Genomic DNA, 14,893 nt, shown 5'->3' with positions numbered 1-14,893 from the left:
AAATCTACCTATCTATCTATCCAATCACACTCTCATTATTCATACATACATATTCTTAGCATTTTATTCTCTTTCTTCTTCCAAAAGTAATCTTTCTTTGGGGGGGGGCTACAACCAAAGAAAGTTTCTCTTTCACTCTCACTCACTCACTATTAACTACACCACACCACCTTAAACTCTCTTTTTAGCCACACAACCTAATCAATCCCTTAAACCCTAAACCTAAACCTCGACACTCTCCCTTACTTACCACCAAAATCTAAACCCTAAACCTAAACCGATTCGCCTTCCCGTTTGAATTGAATTTAAGCTCCTCTACGATCATTTATCTTATTATGTAAAACAAAACAAAACAAAAAAGGCTCTGCGAGTTTTGAGCAATCGTGGCTTCGAATTGCCTACGAGCCATCGTCGAGAGAAGTTCATCCACGCCTTCTACATGCAACTCACGAGTGACTATTGTTACTCCCTCCTAGAGAAAACACCTTCGATTACCCCGCCTGAGTACTCGGGTCAAGGTATTGTGGTGCGAAGGAGAGTTGAGGTCACGGTGCCATACCAAGATCGTTAGCCGAAGTCGTTTACAGGGTATATGACTTCCCAATACTTGGGATTGTAATTCAAATTATTCCTCTTGGATGGGGTATACTGCGGGATCGGCTATAACCGATCCTTAGATACGTCCTTTACACATACCGAACTTATATAAGCATATAGACGAAACATAACACTGAAGTTACCCACAAATATATATTCGATTAAAAAGTAACACACAAATACAAGTACCAAATATTCCCTGTAATCCCTCACTCACTTTCTACTTGTCTATTCCTTTCCTAGTCCTCTCTATTCTGCCTCTTTTTGTGTTCACTAATCCCCAATATATATAGTTCCCTTCTACTTGGCGTTTTCCACACGTTCTTTCCTTGATATTCGGCTACTAGTGCTCGGCTCCTTTTGATTCGTTTCACACTTGTCCCACCGGGTAACAACTGCCAATTGGCTATATATCAAGTATCCACTAGAAATAAGTTTGTTTTGGAGAACTCAGTTACATTATAGATTCCAACTTGTCAAGCCCATCCTGATGTATGTATGTATGTGTATATGTATGTATGCTCATGGAATAAGTTTATTGAAGCTTGATGTTGATTGATTATTTGGCAAGCATATTAACCATGTTATTATAGATGCCTTCCCTAGTGTGTCAGTTTAAATGTTCATAGAAATTTCCACGAACCGAGACTATGTGGAATTAAGCAACTTTCATGGGAATTTCCACAAAGGAATCCCTTCGGGTGCCTCTTCATGTGGTTATGTCCACACGATAGCATGTCTATTAATAAAATTTGGACACCTCTCCTTAATAAACCTAGAATTAGTAGAATCCACAACCACTCTAATTATTCCCTCTCTAAACATGAGACACAACTCCTTAGCCTAGGTTTGAAACACATCCTCCCATCTTCTCCACCATCATCCCCTACCCTACTTAAAGAATTTGATAGCCTAAGTAGGACCCTTCGACTTAAACATTTTTTTAAAGATGTGGATAATTTGCCCCAAAATCCCTTTAAGCTACCTAACCCTAGTTGGCAACCTCCTACTAAGTACACTCCCCTAGAAAACATTATATCTAAACACCAAACTATCTTTAGGGACACACTTCATACACTCAAATTAAAACCCACTAGGATTGCACCTCACTTATCACTAGCCTTACAATCTCTTAAGAAAAACAATAAAATCATAATCCTACCTGTTGACAAGAATGTTGGAGTGTGTGTTCTTGATAAGGGCACGTACTATAACAAAGCTATAGAACACCTTTCCGATACTAATACATATAAAAAAGTCTCCCACTATCCACTTGAGGAATTATCCTATAGATTGAAAAGCATTGTTAATAACCATCTTGGTACCCTATCCAACATAGAAACCAACTACATACTACATAAACCCTCAAAAGGGTACCAAGTATGCAATGTCTATTTCCTCCCAAAACTCCATAAAAACCCAATAGGTTTTAGACCTATTTGCTCATACAATAACTCCCTTTTTGAACAAACATCAAAATGGCTTCACCACCAACTCATGCCTATCCTTCTCCTTCAGAAGCAATATTTGAAAGACTCACATTCCCTTGTCCAAACTTTAGAACATCTCAACCCACCCCCTAATAGTTTTATCTTCACCTTTGATGTTGAATCTTTATATCCCAGCATACCCCCTAGGTTAGGACTTCAGGCTTTACGAAAAATGATTGCCCCACATTTTTAATCTTCTAAAACTAACCTTATCAATACACTTAGTGCACTCACGTTAGAATATCACTTTCTATCCTTTGACGACATGATCTATCAACAAGTCAAGGGTACAACCATGGGTAGTAATTTTTCTATAGTTTATGCATGCCTATTCTTAGCTCACTTAGAGAACTCCCAACCATCACACCCTAATCTTTTTTATTTCACTAGATATATAGATGATGCATTCAGGATATGGACGGGTACTAAACCCGAATTAGAAAATTACCTCCAGTTCTATAACACCTCCACTAATAATTGCATCAAAATTACCATCACCACTTCTCTCTTTAGATTACTGTTCTTAGATTTATGGATTAACCTAAAGAATTCACATTTCTCCTTTAATTGCTACCAAAAGCCCCAAAATGCCTACAAGTATCTCTCATTCTCGTCAGTTCACCCCCTTCACTTAAAACGTCATTTTATTATTAATGAACTAAAACGATACCTAATTAGAGAAAGTACCCCCTTAGGTTTCCTTCGAATGAAAAAAACTATTTTTTAGTAGATTAGTTAAGAGAGGATATCCCCTTTCTTTTATATTAGAGAATTATAAAAAGGTCTCATTTAGCGCTAGGAAATCACTAGTATTTAGTAGAAAACCTAAAAGTACCCTTATACCTGTCATCTTCAAACTTAGGTATACGAAAGATACCCCTAGATTAGGAATTCGCGACATGCTAGAAAACCTCTACGCGGATTTAGCCACACATCCCCAACTATCCGAACTACCGCAACCCTTCATATGTTGGACTAAGTCTAAGTCCATTCATTCCCTTCTCGTCAAAACTAAATATAAATCCATAAATACTCCCACTTAATACTATATTCCTTTTATATCCCACCCCTATAATCCCCCTCTTCTTAGAGCCCACCCCCACCTATCACTTATCATATACATACATATAACCCCCCTCTAACCCACTTTCACTTATCAATCCTTTGCATATCACAAATCCCCGTTTCCCTCTCTCCCATCATTCAACTCCTATTCTCTCTCTCTCTCTCTCTCTCTCTTCCCCCTATATAAACCTTCCCTTTTGTTGTAAATGACCTTGGCACTAATGAGCTCTACCTAGAGCGAAATTAGTTTGCACAAGGTCTTTCTAATGAAAATTTCTTAAGCTTTTCTTTTTTTCTCACTCACTCTTCTCTTCTTCTTTCATCTCATTCTCTCATTCTCTTTTACTCTTGTTCACCTCTAATCCTACTCACCTTACTTTCACTTGCATCATTGCTTTATTTCTATTCTTACTCTTCCCATATCATCTCAATAGTTGGGCTAGTTCGCTCGCACTCCTTGTCACGACGCTACGGTCACAACAATTAGTGAAGTTAGTCCCCTGTTTTCAAAATGAGTGCTTAGGTCTACTAATGCAAGGTATAGTAATCAACTTTGACAAAGTATCTGTGCTTTTAACACTCATCACATCTCTTTACATAGACATGAATATCCATAAAAAGTATCAACCACCACTAACTTGCTTGCAATATCTTTCAAGATGCAATGTCATCATTGAAATGTTCATCACCACTTGTACAATGACCTTTCTCAATTTCTATGTGGTTCAACAAGAACCTACATAGGACATCATCATGGTCTTTCTAGTACAAGTTCCCTCTAACCATTGTAAATGAATCACATCTTCAACAACACCCGTGTTATGTCTTTTGGGAGTTACTACAAGAATAGGAGCCCCCATGTCAAGACTCAAACAATGTTAGGCACTTACTCAAGCAAAACATTTATAGAAAAGAAGGAAGCATTTGGCCTTTCGTCAACAATCAATCCCTTATGTTCTTCTTTGCTAACTAGCTAGGAGAAATGGTACAAAAGGATGTTTGAACCTAAAGTCAAATTTGAAGAGAGACATAATTCAATGGGACATCCACCGTAATGAGCATGTCTTATTCATCAAGTTTGATAGTGATTGATGATCCAAATAGAAAAGTGGCAAGCTAAAGGTAGTGTCCAAAGTTTTTGATATAGTGAATCATACTTATTGTTTTGTTCTTGGTTGGGTTAATGGCTAGAGAAAGTTATGTGTAAGTCTATTTTATCTTTGCCTAGTTTGGCTAGGACAATACCAATCGCAAACACAAAGCATTTGTTTGGTCAAGGAAATCTTTGTCTCAATCTCTCAATTGAGTGGCTTTCTCTTAATTGAGTGGCTTCAAGATCAATGCCCTTGCTAGACTTTCTTAAAATAGCCAAATTAGTGCACTCCTTTGGCTATTTAAATTTGTCGAGTAAACCATACAAAGGATTCGCCTTCTATGATACCCCTTGCAACATCAGGAAGACTAGAAGTGTATTGTCTTGCATCGGGATAGTGTGCATAACTACCTCTGGTGGTACATCTTCATGTCCTCATAGCTCCATACAAACACGTCCTTGATTTCTTTGAGGAGAGTATTACTAATTTGGCTTCCTCTAGAGGAGAGAAATCTATACCCATGAAGATCGATTTTCATCATCACCTAATATATTATTTTTAACTTGTGTTGGACCATCAAAGACATGCATTGGGCCTAGTGCTTTCCTTATAGGTCAAATGTAAACAACTAAGCATGACATTTGCTCATATAGTTTGAAATAATTACCACATGCTCATATACTCCTACACAATAATAGACAATGTATTTTTGTTTAATTCTAATGATTTCCTTATACAATCAACAACCAACTACTTGTGCATATATAGGTTACAAAAGTTGACACTACAAGGTACACATGTCTAGTTGAATCCCACCCTAGCTCACTCCCTTTCATATTCAACATGTTTGAACAAGCAACCATCCTCTCTATAGTCATCTCACATTTCTTTTGTATATACATAGCAATTTCCTAATTAGTTCTTCCTAATCCTATAAAAACATTGATACCTTTTTATTGCATACTTCAAGAATCTTATTAAATGTCAAAAAAACTTATTCTTGTTATTTCCACAACATCAGAAAAAACTTAAACCACATCAAAACTATATGATTTCATGCAACAAAAAATACTCATAGGGTGTAAGCGAAACATTTCCAACTTTAAATGTCAAGAAGATTATTAATAGGATATGATGGCGGATCATACAAGTATTATGATATCAATGCTACAAAAAGTGTTTTTGCATTAAATCATCTATTTTAGTACTAAACACCAATATCTAGAAACTCAACACAATGTCAGCTTCCACTAGTAAATATCGAAAAGCTCGACTTCATGTAAGATGATCATGAAATTGTAAGTCAAAACTTCGATATATATGGCACAAAAACTGTACATTCATACATATGTGTGTATACTGTTTGGATTATCTATATTTACACTTGCTAATCCCACATTAAGTTAAAAGTTATCCCCTTCTTCAATATATGTACATAGATAGGGGAAGCAAAATATGTTAATAATGATCCACAGCCAAAAATGCTCTCCATCAATAGTCACACTCTTCCTTCGCTTGCTTTAGCGATTGCGAGGAAACCGGCATACGAAGGCATCTTTTCACTGTTGGTTTCATATCCTCAGAATCCCAGTCAAGCACAAAATGTCGTCCAAAATCCATGTTTGGCCTTGTAGCATTTTCATTTCCCATACAAATCATGGTTTCGGATCCACCCTGGTCATCATCATCCACAGATACCACCTCTCCAAGGATCTGGCAAATGATTTTAAGTATAAAATTGATTGCAGTTAGCATGGCACAATAAACATTACATCCGTAAAAGGTTTTGGTGATTATTAAACACCATGGTAGGAAGGAACGGCTCAATGTAGATCAAGCAAGAACTATGTCTTTGAAGATTAATAAAATATCAAGATATTTAAAGTTGAAAAGAATCCATTCATGTAATGCCTCTATGATAGAAAAAAAAACCGAAACACTTTAAGACAAAACAGTTATTTTTACTGCTAATTTTCCAAATCAAATTTGACAGGAAACTGTTACAAAGGTGCACAGTGTACCAACATGAACATGATCAGAATAATATTTTATTTTCAATGATAAAAATTTCTTGTTACAAGTAGAGGTTTTCCATGCACGCCCAGTTTGCTTGTTTTTAAAATTATTATGCAGCTCTAATTGTTCGACGCAACAAAGAATCAGGATATATATACCTCACAATCAGGACCATCAAGCTCGATACATTCTGGATCTTCTTTTTCCTTCTCTACCCATGGTTTGAATGCACCAGAAGTGCCAGCATGCTGAGCACATAATAAAGGATTCAATTATGTATTCCATCAAAGAATGTACAATTTTCTTTCATATGGTCTATAAGATAAGTCCATGTTTTCTTATGAAGAAGTTAACTTTTATTTTTACTTCCTTATTCATCCTCTTCTCAGTTTTAATGTCCAGACCTCACGAAAACAAAACTGTTATTGATTGTAAGATCATTATAGCAGAGGTACCCTTACTCAAATTATCTTCTATTCAACGTTTTCCGTTTTTGGGTATGGTGAGTCCTTCATAAGTTGCACATGATTACAAATCCAAAAGAAAAAAAGAGAGAAAGAGAACATGCTGAAGCTCTAGAAAAATGGATTACCTCGAGCCAAAAGAAGAAACCACGCAAAAGTCTAAGCTTCTCTTCTGGAGAGGTGTTTGCTGTGAGCCTAGATGCAAAGTCTGCAAAAATCATGACAATAAATGTTCTAAATTCCATACAAACAAGTCTGCCTTCAAATTTTGAAATTCCTTTCTATAAGCGCATATGTTTATTATTCACTTCAGCCGATCACACCTATCCTAATCGCTTTCTGTTTTCCTGATTCTTTGATTCAAATCATGAGAAATGCTATTCTAAGATTCAAAAAACAATCCCTAAGCTTCTTGTAAAACAAGTCTCTCCTTTGGAGATTAGAATATCTTATACATATGAACATATAAGGAAACTATTCATCTATTTATATTCGACATTAGCTTTAAAAATGGAATCACACTATGCAAAATACAAATGTTCAAACTTCGAGATTTGCTTTGGACATTAGCCCTTAAAAATGTAATCTATTACCAGACAACCTTTAAAATACATATCAGACTCTTCAGGATCGATGTAAGTTTGTTTGACTTAGTAATAAAGAGAAACTTACCTACAGAAAACCAAGTCAAGTGCTTTTAATAATTTGCACACCTGGATAGTAGTCAATGTAAGAGAGACCCAGTCTTTTTGTTGGCAAATCAGATGTCCCTACTCCTGTCTCCACACTCTTGCAGACCATTCTGCGGCATCTTACATTTTCCCATTTATCTCTTAGCTCAATGGCATTGAATGGAGCTGAAAGAATGGCTTTAAGATTATATTCAAAAGCTTTCCTTGAATGAAAACATATCGGCACCCTTAAGACTGATTCTTTTCTGCCTGTTCTTATTTTATCTATACCTCTATCACTCAGACTGCTTTCCATGGTAGCACCACATGTCCTAGAGTCATAACCATGATCATCATTCTGTAAGGGTTCTAAACTTCTTGTGTCATCAAAATCAGGTTGAACCTTTGATCTTTTCGCTTCAGCTGTTACAATGTGCATTTCACCGTTAACTTTGGAAATTTTTTGTCTTGCACAAGACACATGGCACGCATCATGTTCTACTTCAGACTCCATCAACACCTCTGTTTTTACTTTACTTTTATGATCACACATTAGGTTAATGCTTTTGGTACAACTATACATGTTAGAGTCATTACCCTTGGCTCGATCATGGAATGCCATCAAACTCTCGATTATATCTAGTCCTTTCAAGCTCATTTCACTGCTTTTTCTAGCATTGCTATATATTTCAGTGTTGTAGCCCTTCTCTTGATTGTGATATTTCATCGAACTCCTTACTACTTCTATTGCTTTCAAAACCATTGGATTGCTTTTGCTGGCATTATCATACACACCAACATCTTTGGTGGAACTACTATACATGCTAGAGTCATCATCCCTGGCTCGATCATGGAATTCCATCAAACTGTCGGCCTTATCTAGTCCTTTCAAGCCTATTTGACTGCTTTTGTTAGCATTGCTACACATTTCAGAGTTGTAACCCTTGTCTTGGTGCTCATATTTCATCAAACTATTTGCCAAATCTATTGCTTTTAAACATACTGTATTGCTTTTGGTGGCTTTATTATGCACACCAACATCTTTGGTGAGACTATTATACATGCTACAGTTGTTACCTGTGGCTTGATCATGGAATGCCATCAAACTCTCAGTCATATCTAGTCCTTTCAATACCATTTGACTGCTTGTGGTGGCATTGTCATTATTGTTATCTTTCATCAAACTCTTTGCCACATCCATTGCATTCAACCCCATTGGATTGCTTTTGGTAGCCTTATTATGCACACCAGCATCTATTCCTTTCAAATCCCTTAAATTACTCTTGGTAAAATCGCCACCAATGTCTCGATTGTGAAAAGAAAAGTGACTCTTTGTCATACTTATATCTTTCAAAACAATTGGGGTGCTTTTGGTGGCACTATTATTCATGCAAAATCCACTGCTAATGTCTTGATTGTGAGAAGGCATCCTACTCCTTGACGCACTTATATCTTTCAAACCCATTGGACTGCTTTTGGTAGCACTATTATTCATGCAAAGTCCACTGACAATGACTTCATTGTGGGAAAACAACAGACTATTTGTCACATTTAAATCTTTTAAACCCATTGGATTGCTTATATTGAGACTACTATGCATGCCAGGTTCATTGCCTATGTCTTGATCATGGCATGCTGGTGAACTCTTTGTCTGGTCTATTCCTTTGAAATGTGACTTACACCATCCTCTTCCTGATTTTCTTGCACTTATGTCTTGTGGAGATTCCTTTGTTTTCAAATGGATCAAGTAGTCATGCACATTGTCGAAGCCTGAAGCACTTAACTCGGAAACCAATATTTTTGGTGGCAATAACCCATCTTTTGCACGACAGGGTCCACAGTTGCAACTGTATTGATAGAAAAATATGAATAAATACATAAAGCAGTACAGGATATGACCACTGGTACAGCATTGATAGCAAAATAGAAAAATATGAATAAATAAATATGAACAGCAATAGGATGGATCCACTGGTAAAGTAATTCATAACACATAAACGAAGCAAATATTCACTACAGTTTGTTTAACACAAGCAAGTCACAGAACTTATTCACGAGGTTACTTTTTAAAGGGAGAAAATTATCATAACAAGAAACAGAGAACCAGTTCTTGCAGGCAGGGCCACATCCTCCCCTGCATTTAGGGCAAATCCAACGGCCATAGAGGAGCTCGACATCGAGGTCTTCTCCATGCCGAGTCCTGAGACATCTTCTGCAAAAGGCTGAAACACATTTGTTGCACCACACCTTCTTGTCAACGGTTTTCTGACGGCAGAAGTGGCAGGTAATCCCAACGGTGGAGTCGTAGACACAGCTACCCCTGCTCCTCCGACCTGCATCCTTCCTCTTCTTCCTTCTCTCTGGCGCTGAAGGAGAAGAAGAAGAAGAAGAAGAAGAAGAGATTTCCTGAGTCTTCATTTTTCCTACACTCTGTTTCACTTTCTTCTCTCTGCATTTTATTTATTTATTTATTTATTTATTTATTTATTTATTTATTTATTTATTTATTTATTTATTTATTTATTTATTTATTTATTTATTTATTTATTTATTTATTTATTTATTTATTTATTTATTTATTTATTTATTTATTTATTTATTTATTTATTTATTTATTTATTTGTTTATCTATTCTCTTTATCTACATAATTATTTCTTTGTCTATTTATTTATTTATTTATTTATTTAAGTACTATTTAGCTATTTGTTTATCTATTCTCTTTGTCTATTTATCTTTTATTTATTTATTTATTTATTTATTTAAGTACTGTTTAACTATTTGTTTATCTATTCTCGTTATCTAATTATTTCTTTGTCTATTTATCTATTATTTATTTATTTATTTATTTAAGTACTATTTAGCTATTTGTTTAACTATTCTCTTTATCTAATAATTTCTTTGTGTATTTATTTATTTATTTATTTAGTACTATTAAGCTACATATTTGTTTATCTATTCTCTTTATCTAATTATTTCTTTGTCTATTTATCTATTTATTGTGTATTTATTTATTTATTTAAGTACTGTTTATTTATTTATCCTTTTTCGCTTTGTTTAAGATTTTTTTATCTAATTATTTCTTTGTCTATTTTTCTATCTATTACTTATTTATTTATTTTCACTTTGTTTATTAGGATTGGTTTAGGGACAAACCTATGGAACTACTAACTTGTGACTTCTACGATCATGTTTTTTGAATCATAAATGGAATTGGTTTGGCTGAGCTAATGGATATACATCATATAGATGCTTCTTGTTAAAGCTTCGGAGAATGGTACTCGAAGGATTCAAGGTTTAGATCATTATAATGCAAACTATTGGATCGTATGGGAAATGATTTGAAGGCTATAAAGAGGATAAGGATGGCTAAAATGTGTAATTAAGAAGAAATTACCAAGAGAGTATGTGTCTCTTCTCAATGACATGGAGCATAATAAGTACTATGAGATAAGGGTTGGTACTTACACTAAATCAAATTTCAAATTTCTTTTGTTGGTTTGAATAATGATTAACTTTTCCCCTCTCTCTATAGGATGGATTGCCCAATGCAAAGCCAAAGGAGAGGTTATTGCCTTAAAAGCAAGTATACAAACTTGCCACATATCTTGAAGTTGCAAGGGGGATACACACATGTGTGGTTGAACTTGTATGGATGAAAATGAGATGGAGCAATATGGAAAGTTTCTTCTATCATTAAAGTGCAAAGTGTTCATCACAAATAGTTGTTCTTTTACTATAGACAATATACCTGCATTGGGTTTGAGAAATCATCTAACGTCGATGCAATATATCTTCAAAGTATCAACATACGTATACAAACTTGCCACATATCTCAAAGTTACAAGAGGATACACACATGTATGGTTGAACTTCTATGGATGAAACAGAGATGAAGCAATATGGAAAGTTGCTTCTATAATTAAAGTTTTCTTCGCAAAGAGTCGCTTCTTTTACCATATAGGTTGTACATGCAATGGGTTTGAGAAATCGTACACTATTAAGGCAATATATCTTTTAAGTATCAATATCGAAGTTGCTCCAATGGATGGGAGAATGAGACTATTTGGATAGGAGATATGTTATTACGGTTCAATATGTTGTTGTACCCCCATAAACACCTTTCGTTCAAGCCATATGATCATTAAAACCTTTATTGTAACTCCCACGACCAACAGAAGGATAGAGGCTAGAGTTCGAATTGATTCGTGGGGATCTCTAACAATACTGAGCAAGATGCATAATAGTTATTAGCATGCACGCCTCACTACTAGATTACAAATTATATCAAATATTTTCATAAGGTGGAATTGAAAATAATATAAATAGTTGTGAAACAACCATGTTTGATTCTCTAGTTAATGCTAAGTTATTTAGATTAGAAATGGACGCAAAACTAAAGAGAATTATGGATATATGTTTGTAATTTCTTGCATCTATGAGAATGTGGTATGATGTATGACTTGGGAGGTGGAATCCCATACACAACTCCGTGTTAAACAAGGATAGTCACTCTTGTTGACTCTCATTGGTTTATGTGTAGATGTATCAGAAGAAAACCACTATGTTAAAAAAATAAGGCATGAAAAAAGTTACTCCAATGAATATAACTACAGTGTAAAGTTTTTGGCCAAAACCTTTTGAATGTGTAGTAGGTTGAATGTTAATAGCTCTAAAACTTTACGTTGTGAGGGCATCGTTACCTAATCTCTAATCAAGAAAGAAAGATTACTACGTATTGGAGGTCACATGCAATGTAGAAGAAATCAATTGTTGGGTGCTCAAGAAATTCGTCATTGACACTTCAGTGACACTAGTGTTTCCCAATGTGGTTAAATGTGGGCCGACAACATCTCTAAACTCACTTGGAAGGTGTCTTGGAAATGTCTGAACACGTTTATTAAATTTTTGTAATTCAACATACAAATGTCATACATTCTCGTGCTTATCGAGAGTATATCACTTCCCATTGAGATCACGGAGTGGGTAGTGGAGTACATGCTCAAAGGTTAAAAATAAAAACCCTTACACAGACATCCTATATCGCATAGGAACCTAGTAAACAAGTTTGAGAGGCACACAACACGTTCATTAAATTTTTGTAATTCAACATACAAATCTCATACATTCTCGTGCTTATCGAGAGTATATCACTTCCCATTGAGATCACAGAGTGGGTAGTGGAGTACATGCTCAAAGGTTTAAAATAAAAACCCTTACATGGACATCCTATATCGCATAGGAACCTAGTAAACAAGTTTGAGAGGCACACAACAATAATATATCACATTTTGGATTGATGCAAATCAAGAAATGGTTTGGATCACACAACACATTGTCATGAAGTATGCATCGCACACATATAAACAAGCATTGAGCATGTATATGCAAGTTTTGATCAAGCAACATAAAGATAGTTTATAAAAAATATTCTTGTTGAGCGAGGTCTCAAGCTTGCAAACTTTAGGATCAATTGTATAACCTCCACCAAAGGACCATGAGAAAATTTTGAAAGACTTATGATTTTCTATATATACATATACATACATATATACTAAAGCATTAAGTTATAACATTTACATTAGATTAGATTAAACAAACCCAATACACCACATAGAACATACTCAAATGGGAAAAAGTGTGATTGGACTTAAACCCTCTCAAGAATTTGTGAGCCATGTTGCTCTTTTATTCTTCCCCACTCATAAGATACTTAATGTTTTTCTCTCTCCCTCCCCAAACACACATAAGATGATGTGCCCTTTATTTAGGGTCTCTATTAGAGACATAGACTAATGTAAGCATGAGATAAGGATAGAAAATAGATAAATAGATAGAAAGGAGAGAGAGAAAGAAGGGTGCCGATCCACCCGACCACCCCCGAGTGAAGGGATCGAGACGGACTCGAGCCTCGATCGGCGTCCCATACCATCACCGTGGCGTCGAGTCGTACCTAGTGCTGGCGCGCTCGCTACAAGAGTTGACCCACCACAAGACAGAGTCTCGACGTAGTCAACAAGATGATGAAATGAGGGTAGCTAGGCCTCTATTTATAGCGATACCCAAGGCCCCCGGCCATGTTCACACTTGGCCTAATGGGTTGTCTCAATCTCGAGGATTTAAAAGTAATCCTCCCCTTCTTTACACTCTCGTTTAACCCTCACACTTATCCACGTGTATAGAATACTACGGTAAATTCTCACCACGGGATATTATATGGTCATGCCCGTAATAGTCTCACATGCACTAAGTGCTAAGAGCATTTCACCACGTATTGCTCGTGCTTTAACTTGCACACAATGATCCAGTTGTATACATCTATAAGAACATTTTTATTGAATGGCTATGATAATTATTTCTAGTGATATATGTATAATTTCTTTTAAAAAGAGAGATTCTGGACTTGAAACTTGCACTTATGGTGCCTTAATAGATTCCTTAATGAATGAGGCTTCTTTGCAATGTTGATGCACATGATTTAGAATAAATAAGAAGGCTTACATTTTACACTTGATATTACGCATACAACACCAAACCATAAAACCATTTCCATCTTTGAATGGGCAAATCATACTGGCGCACATAGAGCTCATCCCCTTTATTCACCATACACACAATTACATCCATTACTGCACTCTCCTTCATTGAGGTGAGATATTAGAACGCATGTGAGGGGACTTGTTGTTTGTGGATATTTTATTCTAAAAACATAATCTAAGGATCACACTCTATCGCAATGCTTCACCTTTGGTTGTGAGCGAAATTGCTTTCCCCACATCGTCAACTCGATCCAATCTCTATCACTCACAATGTGCACTCAGAGTCTCAATGGTAACCTTTAGTAATAAGACAAGTGGGCTTATAGAACGATCGAGTCATGGGCCAAACTTCAAAGATTAGAATGATGTGTTGCTTTGGGCTCATAGAGATGCATACATACATACATACATACATACACATACACATACACATACACATACACAACCACAACCACAACCACAACCACATATCCTTCATGAGAGTTTGGACTTTACGTTTATTTGGAGGACAAGACATGTGACCTACAGCAACATTGGGAAACCCCACAATGAAGGGATCTACAACTACACGACGCGATTGTGACAATGTATGTAGTTCAAGCACCATCTCACAGAAATTAATGAGACTCCAAGACGAAGAAGGCCACAATAGAGCGCATTTTATGCGATGTGCCCGACACACACACACACACACACACACACACCCCAAAGTTCACACGGAGCCTCAATCACATACAAAATGCCGAGCACAAGATTACCTCGAGCACACTCATCAAATGACCGATCCGTGACACAACACCATGAAACAATATGTACATACTACACACACAGACACTTTAGACACAAAAAATATAAACGATGAATCCTCTGCCTCCCCTCCCTCATGTGTAGCTAACTAATTTAGCTTTGCCCCAGCTTACTGAGGTGCCCTGTTTTTTTCTTTCAGAGCCTAGAGGTAC

At 36.0% G+C, this 14,893-nt stretch overlaps 1 protein-coding gene across 1 annotated transcript; it reads right to left on the bottom strand.

Moving 5' to 3' along the window:
- Window positions 1-5,506: 5,506 nt before the first annotated feature.
- On the bottom strand, window positions 5,507-9,815 carry LOC147855609 (uncharacterized). The gene is made up of 5 exons (XM_087330092.1): window positions 9,502-9,815; window positions 7,440-9,244; window positions 6,855-6,934; window positions 6,421-6,510; window positions 5,507-5,959 (listed from the first exon to the last, which is right to left on the bottom strand). The coding sequence occupies exons 1-5, from the start codon at window positions 9,813-9,815 to the stop codon at window positions 5,738-5,740; spliced, it is 2,511 nt and encodes an 836-aa protein (XP_087186218.1). The 3' UTR covers window positions 5,507-5,737.
- Between the last annotated feature and the right edge of the window lie 5,078 nt (window positions 9,816-14,893).

Source organism: Azolla caroliniana, unplaced genomic scaffold, assembly GCF_043228905.1.
Source record: "Azolla caroliniana isolate FFs.n. ecotype wild unplaced genomic scaffold, voAzoCaro1.0.p SCAF_14, whole genome shotgun sequence".
In the NCBI taxonomy this organism is placed as follows: domain Eukaryota; kingdom Viridiplantae; phylum Streptophyta; class Polypodiopsida; order Salviniales; family Salviniaceae; genus Azolla; species Azolla caroliniana.
This window is presented reverse-complemented; position numbering and strand designations above follow the sequence as displayed.

What these genes read in the sequence shown, in the direction of transcription:
- LOC147855609 (XM_087330092.1), bottom strand. Translation starts at nt 9,815, where the DNA reads ATGAAGACTCAGGAAATCTCTTCTTCTTCTTCTTCTTCTTCTTCTCCT. An exon ending in GGCCCTGCCTGCAAGAACTG is followed by an intron (nt 9,245 to 9,501) that starts GTTCTCTGTTTC and finishes CTATCAATACAG; the next exon opens with TTGCAACTGTGGACCCTGTC. An exon ending in TTACATTGACTACTATCCAG is followed by an intron (nt 6,935 to 7,439) that starts GTGTGCAAATTA and finishes TGATTTTTGCAG; the next exon opens with ACTTTGCATCTAGGCTCACA.